This window comes from Barbus barbus (genome assembly GCF_936440315.1).
Source record: "Barbus barbus genome assembly, chromosome: 35".
NCBI lineage: Eukaryota > Metazoa > Chordata > Actinopteri > Cypriniformes > Cyprinidae > Barbus > Barbus barbus.
The window spans coordinates 19,530,378-19,556,167 of record NC_136763.1 but is presented as its reverse complement, the minus strand read 5'-3'; the positions used below and the strand labels follow the sequence as shown (position 1 = coordinate 19,556,167).

At 38.9% G+C, this 25,790-nt stretch overlaps 2 protein-coding genes across 2 annotated transcripts; one reads left to right on the top strand and one right to left on the bottom strand.

The window, feature by feature from the left end:
- Window positions 1-149: 149 nt before the first annotated feature.
- Window positions 150-19,321, top strand: LOC306855313 (uncharacterized protein; the record flags this gene model as incomplete). Its single annotated transcript, XM_079393904.1, has 12 exons — window positions 150-1,045; window positions 1,439-1,547; window positions 4,020-4,116; window positions 8,403-8,614; window positions 8,823-8,891; window positions 9,545-9,654; window positions 11,595-11,833; window positions 13,555-13,693; window positions 13,768-13,870; window positions 14,912-15,061; window positions 15,671-18,179; window positions 18,474-19,321. The coding sequence occupies 12 exons, from the start codon at window positions 150-152 to the stop codon at window positions 19,319-19,321; spliced, it is 5,481 nt and encodes a 1,826-aa protein (XP_079250030.1).
- A 2,084-nt stretch (window positions 19,322-21,405) lies between these two features.
- LOC306854797 (large ribosomal subunit protein mL45-like) lies at window positions 21,406-25,491 on the bottom strand (the record flags this gene model as incomplete). The annotated part of the gene is made up of 6 exons (XM_079393026.1): window positions 21,406-21,723; window positions 21,814-21,906; window positions 22,334-22,382; window positions 22,522-22,620; window positions 22,707-22,779; window positions 25,392-25,491. Coding segments are annotated over 6 exons (594 nt in total), but the record flags the coding sequence as incomplete, so codon positions are not given.
- Window positions 25,492-25,790: the final 299 nt, after the last annotated feature.

Here is a 25,790-nt window from a genome sequence, read left to right as displayed (position 1 = left end):
CTGATACCTGTCAATCAGCTAACAAGAAGAGGAGAGAAGAAACAAAACCAGGGATAGAGAAGAAAAGAAGTCCAAGCATCTTTCAGGATGTAAGCGTGAAGCTGATCTTTACCTTCACAAAAAGCATTGGCGGAGGATTTGCTTCAAGGATGGGCCCGTGTGTTGGTCTGCTTCCTCTACTGCTGCTACTTCCCATCCTGCTCTCTGCTCAGCTCACCACTGTGTCTGAACTTGAGGACACATCCAGCTTGGAGTTCACCTCAACTCCTTGTCTTACCGACCCAAATACCGTAGCAGGGAAGAGCTCGTTTTCCGGTGCTCGACCCACCAGTCCGGCTCCAGTAAGAGTGAGCATGGAGGAAGACCAGTCTGCTGTGGAGAGCTACCTCTACTCTGGCAATTCGTCTTCTTTGGCTGCCTCTACCTGCACACGGAGTTTCCAGCTGCCTGTTCGACTGGGATCTCTGCCTAGAGACCTTCTCCCTCTCTTGCACCAAGCCATAGCATCTCTGACCAATGCTGCCAACTTTCTCAACCTGATATTCCAAGCTAGTGAGCTGAGAGAAACGAGTGTACAAGAGGATATCGAGTGGTACCATGCACTGGTGCGGGCCATGCTCGAAGGGGATAGGCCTGGCCTGGTCAGACGAGCTTTTCTAACATTTGACGCAGACCCCACGATTCAACAGCCCCAACTGGTGCTCCGTGCCTCCAAAGGCACAACCCAGGACATTCATCTGCAGGACCTGACGTCTGCCTGGAGCAGCTTCCGTCCTCCTGTACCTGACCAAAGCTGGTTCGATATGTTTAAGTCTAGTTCTCCACCCCTCCATGCCTTGTCGAAACGGGTTCTTCTAAATGACCTAAGCACCCTAGACACTCCTAAGTGGGCACATGGGGATAGTTATGTGATCAACAGTAGTGGGGTTCAGTGGGGCGAAGCCCCTTTCCTTGAGTGCATTGATGGCCGTTTTTTGCCAGGGTGGTTACTCAGTCTCTCAATGCCATTTTATGGGTTGAAGCCAGACCTCAACCCAGAGTTCAGGTGAGTGCACTTTCTTGCTGAAATGGCTTCTCGTTTTTGTGTGTTCAAGTTTGTGTACTCATAATGTCTTTAAAAATATTTCTTAGTCTCAATTCACTTGAAGGTATAATTTGTCTAAAAATGGACATTCATTATTCACCTTGATTCATTTCTGTGAAATACAAAAGATGATATTTTCAAGAATGTTTCAATTGTTTTTTGTCCATACAATGAAAAGAAACAATTATTTTATAGACAAAAATTATCTTCTTCTTTCGTATTTCATTGAAGAAAGAAAGTCATCAGGTTTGGAACGACACAGCAGAATGTCCATTTTTGGGTGAACTATCCAATTAATTGCATTACTTCTTTCAAGTCTTCCATTATTACTGTACCTTTGTTTTGGTGGTGTAGGGGTGTTATTCGTGTCGACGTCAACATCCAGGGATTCAATGTGGATCATTGTGCCAGTGGAGACTTCTGGTTTGCAAACACACATCAATGTAATCGGACCAGCATGGAGGTGAGTGTACTGTACACTGAACACAATTCAAACATTTCATATAGGACTTACTGCAGGCCCCATGGGCTTCCAGAGTCATCAAGTTTAATCAACACTTTACAATAAGGTTCAACTTCTTAACATTACTTAAAGGGTTAGCTCGACCAAAAATGAAACTCGGTCATCATTTATTTCCCTCACGTCGTTCCAAACTTTTAAGACTTTCCTTTGCTGTGCGAAATATATAAAAAAATATATTTTGAAGAATGTCTCAGTGTTTAGTATTAAAAATGTATTAGTATATTTAGATTAATAAAATGCTGTAAGATTGTTAGTTCATCGTGTTCTCATTGTCAAAATGAAAGAAAAAAGAGAAACTTTAACCCACAATGAATGCAGAAATATACAGTATAATAGGCTTTTTTTTTCATGGGTGGATTTCACTAACCAGGGATAAGAGATCCACTCAAAACACTTGCCACAAAATTTCAAGAGGACATTTTATTTGTGGTGAAGTGATTTATTTTTGTTTGTGTCTCTGTGAGCATGAGTCGAGCTTCTCTACTGTAATCTATTATGTTTTTAATTTTAATTTTGTTATCAGCTATGCTTTCCTCTAATATTTTTCCTGTATATTACATCACAAGATGTTTTTTTTTTTTGTATTGGCAATCCTCGTTAAAAATTGATACTATAATATGTATACCTGGGGTAAAAATAATAATTATTTCATTTACTCCCTCTTATGTTGTTCCGGACCTGTATGACTTTCGACATAAAAGACGACAATTTTTTTTTATTCGTACAATGGAAGTCAATGTTTACCAAAACTGTTTGGTTACTAACATTCTTCAAAATATCTTCTTTTGGGCTCCACTGAAGAAACTCATATACACTATGACATGAAGGGAAATTAATGACGAGTTTTCATTTCTACATCAACTATTCTTTAAACTTTAAAACCACACAGTTCCATAATGCCTGTTGCCATCAGATCTGGCATCTCTCCATGTACATTATCTAAATATTAAGTTTGAAATCCATTAGTACATCACCTGCTTTGCTCGTTATTTTGCTGGATTGTTATATACGTTTACCATTTCCTGTTTTCCATCATCATCCTCCCACTTTCATGCAGACCTTCTATTTAAAGACATGAGCACTGGGTGCAGGATGATCTGAAGGATTAGGTTGATAATCCTGTGATGCTCACACACCACAACCGCCCCATCCACCCAACTCCGACCCCCTCCCAGAAGGCACAAGCTCATACACCCCCCTTTCACAAGACCCAGACCCCCCCACCGTCCCGTCCAACCGGAGCACAAACTCACAGGTGTTGGCAGGTTAAGCAACGGCAGGATTTGGCACACTGAACGAATTGAGTTGATCCGCCTATAAATGAAAGGAGCAGCGTATTAATAGAACAGTGTCATGATGATGCATTCATTACATGAAATATTGGTTTGACATGATACATGATATAGTCCCACGAATAAGGTTACATATGATGTTAGACACAAACTCTGTTTATTTAAATGAACAAGAATTAGTTTTGGTTTTACTTAAGAAACATTGTATAGTGTCACCGACTATTACATGGAAGATACAGATTCAACAAACAGTACAAGAAATACAAACATTTAAAAGGATAGTTCACCCTAAAATGCAAATTACATCATAATTTCCTCAACACCAAGTTGTTCCAAACTTGTAAGAGTTAATTTCTTCTGCTGAAATCAAAAGAAGATGTTTTGAAGTTTGCTGGTAACCGACCAGTCGCTGGTCCACACAGATTTCCATATTATGGACAAAAAGCACTATGGAAGTCAATGGGGACCAAAGAATTTTTGGTTGTCAACATTCTTCAAAATATCTTCTTTTATGTTCAACAGAAGAAAAAAAAATTCTTTTTGGGTGTACTATCCCTTTAACAAAATTAAGCTTAGAAAAAAGATTAAACAGTTTCAATAAATTCCCATGATTCAATCACTGTAAAATGTACAGATAAAATATATGACTCCTTTTCAAGAATCAACTAAATGATTTTAATAATAAATAGAGACTGAATTCCTAATTGTTCCTCTCCACAAGGATAATATAATATAAATAAGAATATTTTTCTTAAGTGAGTTGCCTGATTAAAGAAAGGTAAAATAGCAAATAACAAATGTATGTGAACGGTGCTGGATTTCCCTGAATAAAAAGATAAAGCTCTGTCAATGGAGGCATTACCCCTCCATTTAGGATTTAGCTTAGATTAACGTAGAGCGAGTCTGATGTGTGGGTCAGCCGACTCTCACAGATAAACCGCTGATGAGGGGCTGACTGCACATGCAGTTAATGGCAGAAAGCAGAGAGAACACAATCATACTCAGTCACTGGAAGGAACATCAGTGTTGATTTCCCCTTACTGGGAGCAAGACATTTGCTTAACGCTGAAGGTAAACACATGAGCAGACTTCATGTCTCTTTTCTTTCTCTTCCCCTCAGTGTGAAACCATCCCACAACAGGGCTTCCGGATGGGTCAGTACTGCTGCCGATGTAAAAAGGGCTACTACAGTCCAAATCCAGGCACAGAAAACAAAAGTAAGAATCTTGAAACAATCAAAAATCAGTCGTACAGAAAAAGTGAGTCTACAGTGGCCTCAGTCTTATTCTTTGGATAATATATAGCTAACACGATGACCTATATTTATTCAACTTAAGTTATTTGTATTTTTGATGACCTTAGTGAAAAATAAATATACTAAAATTGAGTTTGAATTAAAACTTAATAAAACTACCCTGCAGTTGTACTGTTAGTTTACTAATCTGGTATACTTAAAGTCTGCTAAACTGGAACAACTACTTTTGTTCTTTATAGGCACTTTAATTGTGCGGACGTAGTGCTGAAGCCCGACTAAAGAGATACTGAGGTATATTTGATTGTGCTAAAGTGGAACTATTGCAAGTATACTTCAGGTTTTACACTTTAAATATCTTGCATTTAAAGACTGATATTATTCAAATATGATACAATCTTAATCAATACATTAAAACACATTTTAGGCTTAATATTAAGAAATGTGCATTGTACTAAAGTCCAAGTAAAAGTAAATAATAATATTTTTTTTTTTATCAGCAAGTCTTGAGTGATATGCCAGTAAATATGTTAATAGATTTTAACTATACTTAGTATGAAATAAATGTATTCAAAATATAGTACTTTTCTAGGAAATAAAGCTGTATGGACATTATAACTGAACGTATTTAAAATTAGATGCTAAAAATTTAAATTAAAACTATATTCAAATTAACAACTGCATGGTGATCATCGATTGTCAGCTTAGCTGCAGTTTAGGTTTTATTTATTTATTGTTAATGATTGGGCTTTGGGCAAGGGTCACATTTATGTAGAAAGGCAGTAAAGGATTAGCTTTGACATTTGGCTTCTTTATATGTATGTGTGGCAGAAATGTCATAACCATAATGCCATTCAAACTGAGAAATCATGATTTTTGACCAAAGTAAATCATTAATGCTTAAACTTATTTATATGTATGTTTGATATTTAAGCTGTATGATTATTATAGGTTAAAGTATTAATTTAAAATTAAATTTTAAAAAATTTAATCAAAAACTGCAAGCGATTACTGACTGTCAAGATCAGCTGCTTGTATTTATTTATTTATTTATTATTCATTCATATATGAATGATATATATATATATATATATACAGTGCCCTCCAAAAGTATTGGAACAGTAACAGCCAATTCCTTTATTTTTGCTGTAGACTGAAAACATTTGGGTTTGACATAAAAAGATGAATATGAGATGAGAGATTAACATTTCATCTTTTATTTACAGGTATTTTCATCTGGATCTGATGCACAACTTAGAAGATAGCACCTTTTGTTTGAACCCACCCATTTTTCATGTTACCAAAAGTATTGGAAAAGATAGAATTAATATAGATTAAAGTGAAAAAGACTTAATATTTAGCTGCAAATCGTTTGTTTTCAATGACTGCATCAAGCCTGTGACCCATTGACATCACCAAACTTTTGCATTCTTCTTTTGTGATGCTTTTCCAGGCTTTCACCGCAGCCTCTTTCAGTTTTGGGGGGTTACTCCCTTCAGTCTCTTCTTTAGCAGGTAAAATGCATACTCTACAGGGTTTAAGTGTGGAGATTGACTTGGCCAGTCTAAAACCTTCCACTTCTTGCCCCTGATGAACTCCTTTGTTGTTTTGCCAGTGTGTTTTGGGTCATTATCTTGCTGCATGATGAAGGATCTCCCAATCAGTTTGGTTGCATCTTTCTGTAAATTGTCAGACAAAATATTTCTGTTGACTTCTGAGTTAATTTTACTGCTGCCATCATGTGTTACATCATTAATGAAGATGAGCCTGTCCCAGAAGCAGCGATGAAAGCCCAAGCCATTACATTACTTGTGTAATGTGTACTATAATGTACACCTGTGTACACTGTGTTTCAGATGAGCTTGTATGTTTGGGATCATGAGCAGATCCTTTCTTTCTCCAAACTTTAGCCTTTCCATCACTTTGGTCCATAAAATCAGTCCGTAAAACCTTTTTGAGGCTCGTCTCCTATTCTTCTTGCTAATGAGTGGTTTGCATCTTCTGGTGTAGCCTCTGTACTTTTGTTCATAAAGTCTTCTGCGAACAGTAGATTGTGATACCTTCACTTCTGCCCTCTGGAGGTTGTTGCTGATGTCACTAACAGTTGTTTTAGGGTCTTTCTTTACAGCTGTCACAATGTTTCTGTCATCAACTGCAGATGTTTTCCTTGATCTACCCGTTTGAGGTGTGTTAGTACATCAGTGGTTTCTTTCTTCCTCAGGAGATTCCAAATGGTTGTACTTGATATTGCCAGTGTTTGTGCAATGGTTTGATTTTTTCATCTTCTCTCAGCTTCACAATTGCTCGTTTTTCACCCATAGACACCTCTCTGGTTTTCATGTTGGTTACACATCTAACTAACTATAAATGCAGTCTGCACGGATCTGAAACTGAGCGCAGACATTCAGTGCTATTCATTGTTTGAATAATCAATTAATAAGACACACCAGGGCAACAAAACATACCTGTCAGTCACATGTTCCAATACTTTTGGTAACATGAAAAATGGGTGGGTTCAAACAAAAGGTGCTATCTTCTAAGCTGTGTATCAGATCCAGATGAAAATACCTGTAAATAAAAGCTGAAATGTTAATCTCTCATCTCATATTCATCTTTTGATGTCAAACCCAAATGTTTTCAGTCTACAGCAAAAATAAAGGAATTGGCTGTTACTGTTCCAATACTTTTCGAGGGCACTGTATATATATATAGAGAGAGAGAGAGAGAGAGAGAGAGATAGTGGGGAAAAAATTATTTGATCCCCTGCTGATTTTGTACGTTTGCCCACTGACAAAGAAATGAACAGTTTATCATTTTAAATGGTAGGTTTATTTTAACAGTGAGATACAGAATAACAACAACAACAAAAAATCCAGAAAAACGCATTTAAAAAAAAGTTATAAACTGATTTGCATTTTAATGAGTGAAATAAGTATTTGATCCTCTATCAATCAGCAAGATATCTGGCTCCCAGGTGTCTTTTATACAGGTAAGGAGCTGAGATTAGGAGCACTCTCTTAAAGGGAGCCTAATCTCAGTTTGTTACCTGTATAAATGACACCTGTCCACAGAAGCAATCAATCAATCAGATTCCAAACTCTCCACCATGGCCAAGACCAAAGAGCTGTCCAAGGATGTCAGGGACAAGATTGTAGACCTACACAAGGCTGGAATGAGCTACAAGACCATCGCCAAGCTGCTTGGTGAGAAGGTGACAACAGTTGGTGTGATTATTTGCAAATGGAAGAAACAAAATAACTGTCAATCTCCCTCAGTCTGGGGCTCCATGCAAGATCTCACCTCGTGGAGCTTCAATGATCATGAGAACGGTGAGGAATCAGCCCAGAACTACACGGGAGGATCTTGTCAATGATCTCAAGGCAGCTGGGAACATAGTCACCAAGAAAACAATGGGTAACACACTACGCCGTGAAGGACTGAAATCCTGCAGCGCCCGCAAGGTCCCCCTGCTCAAGAAAGCACATGTACAGGCCCGTCTGAAGTTTGCCAATGATTCAGAGGAGAACTGGGTGAAAGTGTTGTGGTCAGATGAGACCAAAATCCAGCTCTTTGGCATCAACTCAACTCGTCGTGTTTGGAGGAGGAGGAATGCTGCCTATGACCCCAAGAACACCATCCGTGGATGGGTATTCCTGCATGACAATGAACCAAAACACACGGCCAAGGCAACAACGGAGTGGCTCAAGAAGAAGCACATTAAGGTCCTGGAGTGGCCTAGCCAGTCTACAGACCTTAACCCCATAGAAAATCTCTGGAGGGAGCTGAAGGTTCGAGTTGCCAAACGTCAGCCTCGAAACCTTAATGACTTGGAGAGGATCTGCAAAGAGGAGTGGGACAAAATCCCTCCTGAGATGTGTGCAAACCTGGTGGCCAACTACAAGAAACATCTGACCTCTGTGATTGCCAACAAGGGTTTTGCCACCAAGTACTAAGTCATGTTTTGCGAAGGGGTCAAATACTTATTTCACTCATTAAATGCAAATCAATTTATAACTTTTTTTAAATGTTTTTCTGGATTTTTTTGTTGTTATTCTGTCTCTCACTGTTCAAATAAACTTACTTAGACTGATCATTTCTTTGTCAGTGGGCAAACGTACAAAATCAGGGGATCAAATAATTTTTTCCCCCACTGTATATATATATACACACACACACACATGTATATTCATTTTAATTAATTTAAAAATTGTTCATTTAAAGAATAAGAACTGATGGTATATGGTGTTACAGGGAACAACCGTGTGAATATTACCCGAGCTTGTTACCCAGAAGTCCCTGTGTGTCTACCCTGTTGGCCCGGCTGTGATGAGTGTGAGGATGGAGCCCCGTGTTGGGTGCAGGAAGACTGGCTCCTGAGGACAGGCGTCCTGGCTGTGCAGGGCCTCTTCATGGTCCTTGTGCTTATCTGCATGCTGGTGGCATATCAGTGCAGGAGAACCAAGGTAGGTTTTTAGCACACGATTAATCAAATATGCTATATATCTTACTTATTATGGTACTATGTGTTTCGATGCATCATTTTCGACACACTCTCAAACAGGTCCCACATGTGCACAAACTTCATGCATGCTTGACAGCTTTAGTAATTTCACCTCAGCTTCCTCTCTCCACTTCTCACCCTTTTCTTCTCTCCATTTTTCTATCTCTTAGCGGATCCGATCGTCGGGGCTTTTGCTGCTGGAGATGATCCTGTGTGGCTCTCTGTTGCTTTACTTCCCAGTGAGTGTATGATTCAAATCTTCTTCTCAGATTATTGGACTGCAGTTGAAATCATAATGGCTGGGTTGCGCTTAGAAGGCAGATTTGCTAGTAGGTTAACCAACTGAAATAATGAAATAACATTTAACAAATTAACTATGTTAGTAATTATACTACAAAAATGTGAATTAGGATATAAGTGAGGTTATTATGCTAACAAAATCACATTTTAGACAATATTACCTTCTTTAACTTTTTATTTTACATTTTTCATTGCTGATTGGTATATATTTTTTTAAAAGTAATTAACAATCGTGTGACAATGAAGACTGGAGTAATGATGCTGAAAATTCAGCATTGCACCACAGTAATAAATTACATTTAAAAATATATACAAATAGAAAACAGTTATTTAAAATAGTAATCATATAAAAGACTTTCAAAAAAACAAAAAAATCTTAAATGACACCAAATTTATGAATGGTAGCGTAGTTTACTTGCAGCATTCTGTAATTTAATTATTTTCATGTTGTAAAGAAAAAAAAGAAAGTCATATGGTCTTAAACATAAAACATAAGTTTAAGAATGTAATGACAAAATTATAATTTTATTTTTTTTATATATATGAATTTTGTACCTTTCACCAATAATTTCAGCTTCTTAACTGTTTTCAGGTCTTCATTTTATACTTCAAACCCAGCACTTTCCGGTGTATTCTGCTCCGCTGGGTCCGTCTGCTTGGTTTCGCCATTGTTTATGGAACTGTTACGCTCAAGATGTACCGGTCTGTAGCACTTCAGTCCTGTAATATGCAATTTATCAAACTCAGCCCTCCCTTCCATCTGTCTCACCTGCACATCTGTCAGATGAAATGTTGCAAAATAAGATGCTATTCTCAAGGCATTTAAAAATTCACTCAATAATTTGATTTGTGTTTTTCAGTTCTGCTGCCATTCTAGAAATAATCAATTTAGTTGGCTAACAAAAGTGTCCTATAAAAGGTTGATAAATGAAAATAAGTTGAAATAAGTTGTCGCTCCATGCAAAAAACAAACAAAAAAAAAATTAAGCAGCTTAACTGTTTTCAACAATGATAAGAAGCAAATGAGCATATTAGAATGGTTTCAAGATCACGTGAGTAATGGCTTCTGAAAATTCAGCTATGCATGACAGGATTTAAAGATAAAGTTACATGAAAAACCTAGGAATAGTTCGCAAAAGTTTTTCACATAATCTCTCAAATAGTTAACAAATGATTTGATTGACAGCAGTGGTTCTTGAGGCAAAGTTATCTATCGTATGATATGAATATTGTGTCTATGTGAGAAATGCTGTGTGATTACAGAGGCGTAAAACTCATTAGCACTACCCTTTGGTCGATTTCTTTCAAATTTGTCACAGACCTTTATACGGAGCCCCTAAGAGCTCATGGTGGTGGAAAGATTTCGGGGTGGGTGAAAAAAATTTGGGGTGGGAGGAAAAAATATTTTTCAAGTCTTTTGCGTTCCCTCGCAAAACTTTGCGTACTCTCGCAAATATGTTTGCGTTCCCTCGCAAAACTTTTGCGTTCAAAAATTTTGCGATAGAACGCAAAAGATTTGAAAAATATTTTTTTCACCCACCCCAAATTTTTTTCACCCACCCCGAAATCTTTCCACCACCATGAGCTCTTAGGGGCTCCGTACCTTAGGGCCAAGAGATAAACAGGCCCACTGAGTTCGACACCATGTGGCCAAACTCCACTATCTTTTCATTTGACTTCAGATTGAGCTCTTACATAAGTGTTCTGAGTTGGGCGAAGATATCTCAGTTAACTCTCAAGAGTAAAAGTAGCTCCGCCCATTTTGACATCCCGTTGCAACGATGAGTGGAAAGTTAAACTTAACTTACATGCATTTTGACCATCGTGAGCCAAGGATTCAAACAATATAAGGCACTTAACGGTTTATGAGTTATGAGCCCATTCCGTACTTTTGATCGCTGTAGCGCCACCATCAGGCCGATTGGGGCGAGCCTTGATGACATTGTAGATGGTGTGAGTACTACCATCCATCCAAGTTTCAAGTCTCTGCGACTTACAGTTTGGTCTGCCCGATCACTTAAGTGGAGAATGCTGATCCTTGGCCATTCTATTAATTACAACAGGGTTTCAGCACCGTGTGCTTGAACCCCTAATAACAATATTCATAATGTCTCCATGAGTTGGCCCATTCCATGTAAAATAAAACAGCTTTGATTAGGCTACAAATGAGTGCACATGATTTTATTTTTTGAAAGTTTTGTATGTATAATATATTTTTTGGTTACACTTTATTTTGATTGTCCACTTTAGACTTTCTACTAACTATAAGTCACTTTTTAACTACATGTCTACTAACTCTCAGAGTAGACTGGTTTAGGGTTAGTAGAATAAGTTGACATATACTTGCAAAGGTTCCCATAGTATGTTGTGGAGCCATCAAAATAAAGTGTTAGAAGATATTAAACAGACAGTCTACTAATACTCTAATGACTGCTAGTTGACATGTAGTTGCAAAGTTACTTACTGTTAGTGGAATGTCTAAAGTGGACTATCGAAATAAAGTGTTACCTTTTTTTTTATTAGGGAAAAATTACGGACTGCACCTAAAATTCTGTAATCTGTGGGAGTGGGGGAAAAAACCTGATAATGCAATCTAATTAAACTCCTTAAATGAACCAGCCTACACGGCCACGTGTTTCCAGGGTTCTGAAGGTGTTTCTGTCGCGTACGGCCCAGAGAGTGCCATACATCACTACCACAGGTGTGCTGAGGATGCTGGGAGTTATAGTGCTTACTGTCAGCTGGTTCTTGTGTGCATGGACCTTGGGCGTCCTTCAGAATCGAGACCGGAATGTTCCACTGCTGATCATTTCCACCACCTCAGAAGGACAAGGCTTCAATGTGTGCGACCTGGACCGGTGGGACTACATGATGGCTGTGGGTAAGTGATGTCATTTTTGACCGATGGCAGTCAGCCATCGGTTTTCTTGAGTGTCTGGCAGAGAGATTAATTGAAACTGGGGCACATTAGTAGATCAGACAAATGAAAGGATGAATGGTCCCGGATAATTTAATGTTCTTTGAAGCATTTAGCTGATGATTTGAACACCGTTAAACGCTGTCATTGGATATGATTCAGCATTAACCACTACCTACCATACTAATAACATACCACAACAAATAATAATAATAATGTTACTGCTATAATGTCATAAATTAGACTAAGTAAATGAGGGACTGACCTGAAATGACACCAGGAGATAAATTGATTTACACAGTCATTCTGGCACACTCAGAATGCCTTTGGACATTCAAAGACCACTTACACAACCAACTGTGGATTATTTTTGCCATGACACCATAGCCTGTAATACTTAGCACTGTATATTTTCTATTAAATAGATAATCCTTCTTGTCTTGATCTGTAACTCTTATGTTGTACATAAATGTATGGGAGCAGTCGTGGCCTAATGGATAGAGTCGGACTTGTAACCCAAAGGTTGCGGGTTCGAATCTCAGGTCCAGCAGGGATTGTAGGTGGGGGGAATGAATGTCCAGCGCTCTCTCCACCTTCAATACCACGACTGAGGTGAGACCCTTGAGCAAGGCACCGAACCCCCAACTGCTCCCTGGGCGCCGCAACATAAATGGCTGCCCACTGCTCCAGGTGTGTGTTCACGGTGTGTGTGTGTTCACGGTGTGTGTGTGTTCACTGCTGTGTGTGTTTGTTCACTTCTCACTGCTGTGCGTGTTTGCACTTGGATGGGTTAAATGCAAATTCCAAGCATGGGTCACCATTGCCGTTCCTTTTGTTAATGACAAATGATGTGATACGTATTTTTTCATATATCATATAATTACATAATTATTGTATTATATAATTCTTTTTATATTTTAGTAGAACTCAATCAAATTTAATCACATTTATATCAACACATAAAACTACCAAATTTCGCTTAATCACAATGTTTAAATCACAATTGCAAAGTTTAATCGCAACATATAATCATTGCAGTTTATAGTGTTCACCGTCTGTTTGATTACGTCTAATTTGTAACTAACTGCATGATTCTTCCTGTAGCTACATTTCTACCATAGTCACCACTACATTTAGTCATTTAGCAGATGCTTTTATCCAAAGCGACTTACAAATGAGGACAATGGAAATTATAAAATTATATCACAGAGAGGACCTATATGAACCCTCATCATGTACCAAGGTGAGTTTTTTTAATATTAGATATTTTTACATTAAAAAAGCAACACTGGGCTCAAAGTTAGAACTGATGCAACTGCAGATCACTATTATTTATTTATTTAAGTCTCATTTAAAGAGTAACGTTTTTGGGCAAAGAAATAAGTTTGGTCGGCATGTAGTCAAAACTATTTTAATTTAAAAAGCAAACCCTAAAAATCTTTATATTTTGACCTTGGAAAAGCAACTTTCGTTTGGACCAAATGGAGTAACCCTAAGAAAAATGTATATTTATGATTTACATAATATATATATTTTTTTAATTTACATTAAAAAAGCCACATTGTCCTTACACCTTTTTCCCTTAAGGATAAAGATAAACACAGGATATGTCACTGCCTTATTGCTATTATGTATGTGACAAATAAAAGCTTTAAAGTTAACAAAAAGTTGTTTTTCTCTCTCAGCGGAGCGGTTATTTCTGTGCTGGGGCAGTTTCCTGTGCAGTGCAGTGAAGACGGTACCTTCAGCATTTCACGAACCACGTTACATGAGCATCGCAATCCACAATGAGCTACTGCTCTCCTCCATGTTTCATCTTTTCAGGTGGGGGAATGAAGTTGTTCTGATTTAACACGAATCATAAGAGGTTGTTCTACTGATTTCTTTGTAACTTTCAGGTTTGCAAGACCATCAATTCATCCTGACTGGATGCTCTTGCTGTTCTTCACTCACACGCATGTCACAATTACAGTAACACTCGGCCTACTTTTTGTACCCAAGGTACTGTCGAGAGTATCATTGTTTACTTTTGCAATGTTTTACTTTCAGTAAATAGCATAAGTATTCAAAATAGATGCCGCATCCATCTATTTATTAAAGGGGTCATCGGATGCGAAATTCACTTTTCAAGTTGTTTGAACATAAATGTGTGTTGGAAGTGTGTACACACATCCATCCTATAATGATAAAAATCCACCCAGTGTTTTTTTTTTAATCTCTATTTTAAAATCCCCTTCCTCAAATCAGGCTGTTCTGAGATTCCTGTCAGAATGACGTAGTTCTGCACAGACCGCTCCCACGAGTTGATTGACAAGACCATCTTACCTTAGACCCGACCTGAGAGCTGTACGCCTCCGGTGCAGGGGAAGACAAGATGTCTCCGATTAAGTGATTGAGGTGCTTTGTTGTTGGATGTAATAATGAAGATAGCAGTCGTCAGTTACTCCCGGCATATCTGAGCAGCTGAAGACGCACAGGATTAATGTTACTTTCGCTTTGACGTGAATGCGCCTATCCCGATCTACCTAAAAGTTCGTGCGAATCATTCGTGATCCAGCTTCATCTACAGAAGACGTGAACGGTTAATCACGTGTTAATCAAGTGAACTGTATCACTGTGCTTTATATAGCTTGAACGGTTTTTTATGAATCTTTGCAAATTGCCTTTCCTAATATGTGCTAGTTAGCTAGTTTCACAGCTAAAGTAAACAGTACCGCTTGTCACCCCACGGAAGAGAGGGGCGGGGTCAGCAGAGTCATGGGCATTTAAAGGGACATGAACTAAAAAAACGGCTTGATGAAAATAGAGCTGATTTTGACAGGGTAGAGAAAGTGTTTTTTACATTACCATTGAGAAATTTTAACCAAAGTATGTTATAGACTTTTCATTAAGACCCTAAATAATCATATCAATTTGTGGAAAATGGGCATCCGATGACCCCTTTAAGTACTTTCTGATAAACTTGCGCACATATCACACATTTCTCACATTAATGTTATGTAGCCTGTCCCAAGCAAAAATCAGCATTGGTGTTTGTTGCAGTTTCTCCACATGTCTCGGCCCGGCCGGGAGGAAATAGCTGCAGAAGTATATGAGGATGAGGTGGACTTGCGACGCTCGCGTTCTTACCTCAACAGTAGTTTCAACTCTAACTGCTGGAGTGACCACAGCCTGGACCCTGATGACATTCGGGTAACACACCTGGCCCTGCAGCAGCTCTACTAAATCACACATGCTCACACTTCCATATAAAGAAAACCACATACACTAACACTTTGACATTTTATACTTATGAATTACATAAAAAGCATAAATTTGACCTTTTCTTTTACATTAAATAAACTAATATAAACTAAGTCTAAAATTTGATACTAACTTTTCATAAACATTTACTAAACATAAAATAATGGCAAGATAAAAGAAGCTAGTTTAGCTTTTTGTCTTTATTTTATGGGAAAGAGTGCAGCAAGGGGTGAGAGAGAGGGGAATGGGATTGGGATATGATGACCCAGGTTGGACTCAAACCTTGGTCCCCATGAGCCAACATGTCCAGAGCAATTTTATTAATAAAAAAAAAAAATCACCTTTAAAAGAATTACAGAATTATTACCGATGTTGGTCTTCTTCTCCTCCTCCTCCTCCTCCTCCTCCTCTGCCTTTACTTGCCCTCTTTTGAAAAACTACCCTGTAACTTGATGCCTCTTGAACATCATGGTGTGGACATACCATCACAAAAACCATCCTACTGTACTGCTCCCTCCAGCTTTCCTCAACTGAAACCCTTTTTCTCCTCTGCACCAGGATGAGCTGAAGAAACTGTATTCTCAGCTGGAAGTCCACAAGACCAAGAGGATGGCAAACAGCAATCCCCACCTTCCGAAGAAGCGCAGTTCTCGCCTCAGTATTGGACGGTCCTTTATAAAACGGATCAGTGAGATCCCAGAAAGTTTAAGCAGGCAATGCAGTCGTGAGGATAAGGATGTCAATGCTGCAATAGGAAGTATAACCCGATCAGGATCTTATTACAAAAGTCATCAGACCACAAGCATTAACAAGATGACTGAAACTTTAATGCAGCCCTCTCCAAAGCTGCGGAAGTCCCATAGTGCCTATGATTGTACCCCAGAAAGGGAGGTCTCCCTATTAAACTCCTCCATAAGGAGCAAAGAGAAAAGGGTTTCACTGCATTCTGACTCAGGATCCATCAACGCAACATTGCTGGTCTGCAAGTCTGCCAGTGCCCACAATTTATCGGTAGACACTAACCTTCTACTTCCAGAGCCCAGCAGGTTTCAAAAGTCACTTAGTGTCATAGAACGCAATGACCATCGCTCTGCGACTCCTTGTAGAAGCACTGAAAATGTGTCGCTTGCTGGCAAAGCTGCCCCAGCAGATAAGCCCCAACTAACTGTGGATGTTGATATAAAGAGGCAGACTTCAAGTGCCTTGCTCTCAGAGTCATTTGACAAGGGCGAGGTCTGCCCGTGGGAGGTTCCAGAGGAGCTCCCTGCAAACAAGAACCAAAAACATGTCACGTATTCCATTTCGAAACAAGAAGAACCCAAATCACCAGGTGCTACCTCGTCACCAACGATGTTATATGTTTGTCCATGGGAATTCTTGCCACCTCCTACTCCTCCTGCAATAGAAACTGGGAATGGTATTCAGTCAGATGTTGATTCCACAAAACCCAAGCCTCCGATCTCCTGTAGCGCTCCAGGGTCACCACACACAATCTCCGGCAAGCCGAAGGACTTTCGGGTTTTCTCTTTCCGCTCCACTACCCAAAGTCTCCTAGCAGCAAAAGGCATTGAGGAAGTTGGAAGAGGTATGAGCAGAGAGAAAAGCCTACAAGAAAGTAATGTTAGGGAGGGAACACTACTGAAATCTTTGTCTACGTCCATGAGATTGTCCCCAGGCAGTGCAGCTTCAGACAAGCGTACCCCTCAGACACACAGACGGGCTATGACTACCGTAGGCACAAAACCTTGCCTTGTCAAACAAACAGCAATACGGCTGCCATCTACTGATTCTCCTGAAAGGAGTCCCAAACATTCTGCTCCAGTTCACATCTGTCCATGGGAGTCAGAGGAGGTTATCTTGGAGGTCAGGAAGCAGAATTTGAACGACAGTGTATTACAAAGACAATATAGTGACAAGCAAGTACTATCTGCAACAGCAAGTAATGATGTCTTCAAACCCCCTGAATTCCAACTGAGATCATTATTGGCTGTTCCTAATACAGAAGTGTGTCCATGGGATGTCCCAAAACCTTTTCATCAAACCAGCATTTCTGAAGTCTGTCCTTGGGAGGTTGTAGAAGTAGAGCAATTGCAAACCAAAAGCATACTTACCGATGTCTGTCCTTGGGAAACAGATGGTGAGCCAGCAAGAATCACTGAAGACAATATATATAATACCAGTGTTGAAGTCCCTATGTCTGAAGACACCCAGAAGCATGTAAATGTGAAGCCTGAAGCATTCTCTTCTTATGTACTAGACACAAATATCTCTCAGGTAAGACAGGGATCCATCAAAGCCTCTAGTGACTCAATAAAACATGGTGAAAGGGTAATTTATGTTAATGCAAGACAAAGTCCAGTAGACCAAGCGATGCAGAGAGATGCAGGTTCAGAGGAACCAAGTTATATACTGAAACAAGCAGAAAGTGAATTTCCCGAACCACCCCCACCTGTAACTGATGTAAGTCCTTGGGAGTCTGAGCCAAATACAAAAGACTCTAGAAGACGGTCTTTAAAAGAGACCATGCCAAAGAAAGCAACTGTTTGTCCTTGGGAAGCAGAGGATTCTGGGAGGTCAGAAGAGGAGGTGGTTGATACAAACAAGGGGCCTGTTCATGTAAATGTGTGTCCACGGGAAACGAGTGAGTCTGTGAAGACCACACAGAAACAAGAAAGTGTCTGTGGAGATGTCTGTCCATGGGAGACAAGTGAATCAGTCGAGACCTTACAGAAGCAAGAAGGTGCTCATAAAAATGTTTGTCCTTGGGAAACAGAAGACACAATGAAGACCTTGCAGAAACAAGAAAGTGTTCATGCAGATGTCTGTCCATGGGAGACAGGAGAGCCAGTCAAGACTTTGCAGAAACAAGAAAGGATCCATCCAGATGTCTGTCCATGGGAGACAAAAGAGCCTCCAAAGGCCTTGCAGGAACAAGAAAGTGTCTGTGCAGATGTTTGTCCATGGGAGACAGGAGAGCCAGCAAAGACAACACAGAAGCAAGAAAGTGTCAGTGCAGATGTTTGTCCTTGGGAGACAGGAGAGCCAAGCACCTTGCAGAAGCAAGAAAGTGTCTGTGCAGATGTTTGTCCTTGGGAGACAGGAGAGCCAGCAAAGACATTGCAGAAACAAGGAAGTGTCCATGCAGATGTTTGTCCTTCGGAGACAGGAGAGAAAGCAAAGACAACACAGAAGCAAGAAAGTGTCAGTGCAGATGTTTGTCCATGGGAGACAGGAGAGCCAAACACCTTGCAGAAGCAAGAAAGTGTCTGTGCAGATGTTTGTCCTTGGGAGACAGGAGAGTCAGCAAAGACATTGCAGAAACAAGGAAGTGTCCATGCAGATGTTTGTCCTTCGGAGACAGGAGAGCCAAGCACCTTGCAGAAGCAAGAAAGTGTCTGTGCAGATGTTTGTCCTTGGGAGACAGGAGAGCCAGCAAAGACATTGCAGAAACAAGGAAGTGTCCATGCAGATGTTTGTCCATGGGAGACAGGTGAGCCAGTCAAGGCCTCGCAGAAGCAAGAAAGTGTCCGTGTTGATGTTTGTCCTTGGGAGACAGGAGAGTCAGCAAAGACATTGCAGAAACAAGGAAGTGTCCATGCAGATGTTTGTCCATGGGAGACAGGTGAGCCAGTCAAGGCCTCGCAGAAGCAAGAAAGTGTCCGTGTTGATGTTTGTCCTTGGGAGACAGGAGAGACAAGAAAGGCCTTGCAGAAACAAGATAGTGTTCTTGCAGATGTCTGTCCATGGGAGACAGGAGAGCCAGTGAAGACCCTCCAGAAACAAGAAAGTCTCTACTCAGATGCCTGTCCGTGGGAGGCAAAACAGTCACCCAAACAATCTGTGCCACAAGACTGCACTCCTGCCGTCTCATCAAAAAGGCAAGACTGTGCTCAAGAATCTGTCTGTCCCAGGGAAAATGATATGGGAACACCACCAGCAACAGAAAGCAGCACAAGTCAAACTGCCCCAGATATAAGTGAGATACACCCTTCAGACACAGGCACACAGACAGCAGAAGAGATGAGAGTTAACCATCCTCTGGCTCGGCGTGATGCACTGTGCCCTTGGGACATGGGAGGAGGCAGGCAAGAATCTATAACAATGCTTGATAATGTAGATGTCTTCACTTGGGAGGAGACGATTCCAGAGGAAGATGACGGTGATGCAGAAACTGCTGCAGAGGCCTTCATCTTCCCTCCAGACTTGTGAACTGTGAGGGCAGTATCACTGTGCTTTATATAGCCGAAAGACTCATTGTGACAAAATGGGACCACTGGTCACACTTTTCAGCTTTATGCAGAATGCCCCTCCAATGTCATCAGCACACTTCACTGACTGTTATTTAAGAAAGGATTCCACCTATGCCAACTTTCTCCCTCTTCAGCTTAACAAACCATATCTGAAGACTGACTGGTATTAAGACAGACTGCTCTCATGTGCACATTCCCTTTTGGCCTTACATTAACACAAACACCCTATTTAATTTGGTATTGTTTTGTGTGTATTTGTGTTCATATGGCTATGTAGATTATATTGTCAGTTAATCCTACATCATCAACATACCCTGGGTGGAACATTTAGAAAGTCTGATTTAACACATTTTCAGTCAAAAAACATTGCACTAATATTACTAAGTAACTAAGTTCAGAGACGAGCTGTCCTGATGTACACATCAATGTGTCTTAAAAGTTGTACATGTTTAGCATCTCTTTGGTCTACTCAAATGGTTTAGACAAACATAAATTTAACAGCATTTGTAGCACATCTTAAGGGATTTCAACCAAACTGGTTAATTTACAAATCTACAGGGTAGCACCACTGCATTTTTCTGACAAGGAGCCCCATCTACAAAGTATTCATTTAAAAAAAGCATAACACACTACTTTATACTATGTGAAATTACATAACACAGACAGTGCGTGATAAAAAATCTAATCTTGCTGTAGGGCAAAGTACATGGTATAGTTAATCTATAAAAATATTATTAAATTTGATTAGTTTAACATGATGTTTCATAGAATAGTTTTTAAGTCCCCTTACTGTATATGAGGATGTGTAATGAAATATTTAGGGTTAACAACACAAATTTTGCTTACATGTTTAAAGTGCCCCTATTATGCCTTTTCGAATATTAGCTTTCATGCAGTGTGTCATGTACCAGTATGTGAACATAAACTTTCTGCAAAGTTGTGAAGCTGAAAGTGCACGATAAAGTTATTGTATATAAATTTATATAAAGTTATTGTCTATCAAAAAAAAGAGTTGGCTCGCAATCGCCTAAACGAGTCATTAGGAATTTGAATCTTGTTCTGTTACGGCTGTACGTCACGAAGTAACACATTTGCATCGTGTCCGCCCATGGGCTGTCATTCGCGCTGTACGCGGTAGACCAATCACAAAGGACTGCGCCATCTGACCAATCACAGCAGCGAGTGCTCACGTAAAGGAGAGGTTTAGAGAGACTGATTCTTTGAACTGCTTTGCACGATTCGTTTAGGAATAATTTAGAAATGTGGTAAAATTAAAGCTACTTTTTGAGTAAATTAAAGAGATTTTTGACCTTGGATGCATGTAAACCTGTGTTAGGAGATTCATAAAACAATATTAGCAACCTTAAAAATAGCACAATAGGGGCACTTTAATTCAACCTATCTACGTGCTGCGTCTGAAAAATAACAACAGATATAAGCACAGGTTATGACCATTAGACTGCACTTGTAATTCCTACCAGAGTTAGATAATTGAGTTTATTTTTGAGTTATTCTATCATTTTGACAGAACTTGCAATGTCAACTTTTCAAACTAGGAACATAAAGACTGTGCTTTTGTATGAGGTAAGATTTTTGTAAGAACCAACAGTCAATTTTCAACAGTAGCCAAAGGAAGTTTACATTAACTTCTGTCAATGTACAAAAATGCAACATTTATTTTTATATTCTTAAAAATGTGTCAATTGAGTATTCTGAAATAAACTTTTAAACTGAAAAATGCAAGGTGTTGATCTTCATCAAGTTAATCAAGTAATGAAAGTAACACCATGTTGATTACTGCGTATAACAAGTCTATATGTGCATGTAAAGTTATTTGAGAGTACCAAATGTGACTTAAAAAAAAAAGCAACAACCAAAGTTTTTTTTTTTTATATATAAATACAGCAATATTTATTTTGATTATTGGGAATCAGTCTGTACAGAGTGGACCTGTGTTGGATGGAGTAAGGCACCATATTCAGAATTACTTGTACCACTGCACTGCCTTTGGCTTTGGTACTTGGTAATGCAGATGCTCAAACTTCTCCTCAGGCTTCAGCGTAGGACCAGAAATCATTACAGTCTGTTGAAATCAGATGTCAGATGTTAAGTCTTAGTTAAAACATCCCACATTTTCTCCTTGATCCTATTCTTAATAAATTCTTTTATTAAGGGTTCTTATTAATTCTTAATAATGGGTTCTTTTGGTGGAGCCCATGCTGGAACAATCTTGCCATGAAGTCTCCAGCGCCCATAGGGGTTGATCAGATGCCTCTCTAGCACTAGGTATTCCAGGGACGTCCTGGGTTCATCTTCATCCCCAAGCATCAACCAGCCAAAGCGGTCATAGATTGCCAATGTCTGATAGATGGATTGGTATCATGAGCTCAAAATCTGAGTACTCCCATGCAGTCACACTCTTACACACAATTGTTAGTCTAATTCACTGACCTGTCTAGAATGCATACGTAGAGTCACCTGACCGTACAGGTTGCCCTTGCTGATCATGTCAGGACACCTTGCATGGACCACCCAAACCATCTCCTGCAAAACATGCACACACACACATTGGACAATCTGAAACGCTGAATAAGGACAAGAAATACTATTAAAGATTTTTTTTTATATTTTAAAATTTAGTTTTCTTTTTTAGCTTTTTATTTAAATTTTTAAATTTAGCAATTTTGATTATACACATTTTAAATAGCACGTCTTTTATTTTTTATTCATTTTTATTTCAGTTCGAGTTATTTTGGTCGAAGCTGAACTAAAAGAAAATGACAAACGTTGCTTTGGCAACTAGCTGAAATAAAATATGTTCAAGGTTTTTTGTGTTTTACTTCAGTTAACCTTTACTTAATTTCAAGTATATTTACACAGTTTTGATTGGAGTCTGAAACAAGGCTAAAATAATAAGCTGAATAACTCAATGGTAAATTCTGACTGTTGATTCATATACAGATTTACTTACAGGGTAACACCTCTCGGTCACCAAAGCATGAAGCTTTTCTTTGTTAAATCTAAGAAGACGGAATAGAGGACATTTACAAAAACGTGATGTTTATTTATAAATGCAGATCTTGTAAGTGGGAAAAAAGGAAAAGACAGTAAAACTTTGAAGCAGTAACTATTGTTGATCAAACAGGATTTCTTTCTTACTGTGTGAGTGCAGCATGAGCATCTATGAAGATTTGCTGAGCTAGTGCTGGGAATTCTTTAGTGGAGAACTCGGGATCGTGGTCTTTTATTTTACGAAACCTGGTCAAACAGAAAATAGTACCAATATTACATCTGCATCTGAAGTATGAGGGTTACAGAGCGTCAGTGAGGCCACGGTGCGCTGCTTCAGACCTTCTTTGGACAGCGTGGAGAGGCGTGCATCTCCTTCAGGAGGAACGTACGGATCAAAGATGCCTGCTGAAAAAGAAAACAAAAAAAACAATCACATATGAAAATTAACCATAATGTGAAATTTTTTTAAACAAGTGATGTTGGGTTATCACCTAAATACCTAAAGAACAATGCTCAAGACATAAGAGATTTTAGAGAAGGTGTTTCTAAATAAAATATTAAGCATATTACAAAATCTGATGTCTTGAACTTTGATTTTTATGTTTTTGAATTTTCTTATACTCATCAAAGCTGTATTTATTTGACTAAAAATACAGAAAAATAGTCTATTGTGAAATATTATTAATTTAAAATAACCGTTTTCTATTTTAAAATTTCATTGATTCCTGTGATGCATCATTACTCCTGTCTTCAGTGTCACATGATCCTTCAGAAATCATTCTAATATGCTTCTCCGGTGCTTAAGAAACATTTCTGATCTCCAACAACACTGAAAATAGTTTTAGTGGAAACTGTGCTACATGCAAGTAAATACAAATGAATAAATAAATATAGCTGCAAGCAGCAATTACCGGGGTTCAAGCACTTAAGGTGGTCTTGGCCAACCTGGATGTGTGGCTGACAGTTAAACACATCCAAAATGGAGAATAGGCTCACAGACACACAACACACATACAGACACACTGAAATTAAATGATTAAACTAGTATATTAATACTCTATAAGCATATTTACACACACACACACACACACACACACACAGACATACATGCATACACATTTTGTTGCAGATATAGATATTTGAAACAAGTGATAGGTGACAAAACTTATTGAAAGTCTTCTGATTTTAAGAGTTTATGTCATTTTCAGGTTTCTCTGTGATCATAATATGGCAAAATTGCAAAAAGTGACATCTCTGTATGAACAAAATGTTAAACTTGAATTAAAAGTGATTTTAAATGTTATAACAGTGATTTTATAATATCTGCATAAGAAAACCTATTAACAGTACCGTTTTAGTGTTTAATAAGACTATTAGTGGTCTTCCGCTGCCATCTAGTGGTTATAAATGGGAATTTATCATACAACACCGTTTTAAGCTTTATAACTACTAAAGTGTTATTTTTTGCCCAATCTCTCTTAAATTTAGCATGCTTGTTTAGAATGAAATTATGCATCATTGAGAGAAGTTGAGGGCTTTCTTTTAGGATTTTAGTTCTTTGGGTACACTATGTAAAGAACATATTATAAAATGACCGTTTTATTGTTGTCCAAATGCAAACGTTCAACATTTTTTTGATAATTATTGACCTAGATAGTAGAGAATAGTACTGCACTAATTTGATTGATTTTGGGTTAAAAACTAAGATGTGTTAAAAAAAAAAAGTATGTTTTCAAAATAATCTCAAATATTTAAAGAACAGTTGGATTGACAGCAGTGATCCAAGAGGCAAAGTTGTTCAGAATGAGGATATCTATCATATCATATGAAGATATAGTGTATAAATGAATATATGAACATTTTATTGCAATTGGAGGTAATTTACTAGAGAAATTCTGTGTTTTTGAGGCCTTTTTAACTTTTATAGGTCCACCTATGGTCCGATCTCCATGAAACTTTCCGTGCTAGTTAACAGTCATCTGACATGTTTTCACCAACTTTCATAAAGTTTCCAAGTTTTTGTTTAGGTTTTATAGGCTTTTGGGTATATGTGGCCACGCCCCCTTTTTAAATGAACCAATTATAGCTAACCAAAGGACAATTTTGATAATTATTGATCTAGAGAGTCCAGAGATTATTACTGCAGTGGTTTGATCGAGATTGAGTGAAAAACCAGGGACTAGTTCGCAAAAGTAGGTTTTTAACATATTTGTAAATAATTAATGAACGATTTGATTGACAGCAATGGTTCTAGAGGCAAAGTTGCTCATTGTGAGGAGATCTATCAAATAATTGTGATTGTGCATATTGTGTGGATACGTTAAACACCACGTGATTACAGAGCCAAAAGACTAGTTAGCGCCAACTAGAGGCCGATTTAAAAATTCTTACAGACCTTTAGGGCCATGAGTCGAACAGGCCCACCGAGTTTCGTTCCGATCGACCTCCGTTAACCTTGTTTAATAGGTGCTTAAACTTGTTTGGCCAATGGCGGCCATGTTTTTTTGTGATACACGAATGTCCTCATAGACGCTTGTGCCGCTTCGGACGAAGACACTGCAAATTTTCAAGTCGATCAGACCAACGGTTGGCTGGTTATAGCCATTTATGTTTTTTCCATCTTATAGCGCCCCCAAGTGGCAGATCTCAAACGTTAGGCAGATTGGGACGAGCCTTTGTATCTAACAAGGTCAGACTACTACCATCTGACCAAGTTTCAGCTCTCTAGGCCTTGCGGTTTGGGCTGCACGATCAGTTTCTGCACGGTGTGCTTGAACCCCTAAAAATCACTCAAAACTTTTAGTGCATGTTTCACATAATGATCTTAAAACTCCATTTACTGGAAGGTTTATGGTTAAAGGTTTGACACTGGTGTAAATTATGCCAATGTACACATATCTTTAAAAAGTATATTAAAATTATTATTAGTAGTAAATGTATTATTACTGACTAAAGAATGGGCAGGTGAGTCCAGAATTTTTTCCTAGAGGAGTTTACATATAAATGTGTAACGTTACCTGTGCACGAGATGTGGGTGGCTCTCTCTATGTACAGGTGTTGTGCCGAATTCTGCACCCCTGCCAGATTATGCACCCCTTCGTTGAAATCGCTGCCTGATTGCCTAATCGCAACCCCACCCCTAATCCTAACCCCTCCCCCACACCTACCAATACTAGGGGGTGCATAATTTGGCAGGGTGCTTTTTTCGGCACAACACCGGGACACCACACCAGCAGCCTGCTGCTCGCTCCGGCTGTTCTGCTTCACATTCACCGCTGGAGGAATGAAGTAGCGCTTCTTTGTGCGGATCGGAACCAACACCGGCGCACTGAATTACACCAGGGAGAGATTTTGGCAATAATGGAGTTAGGATTGCATGTATATTTGACCTTTTACAAAAAGAAAAGTGTTGGGAA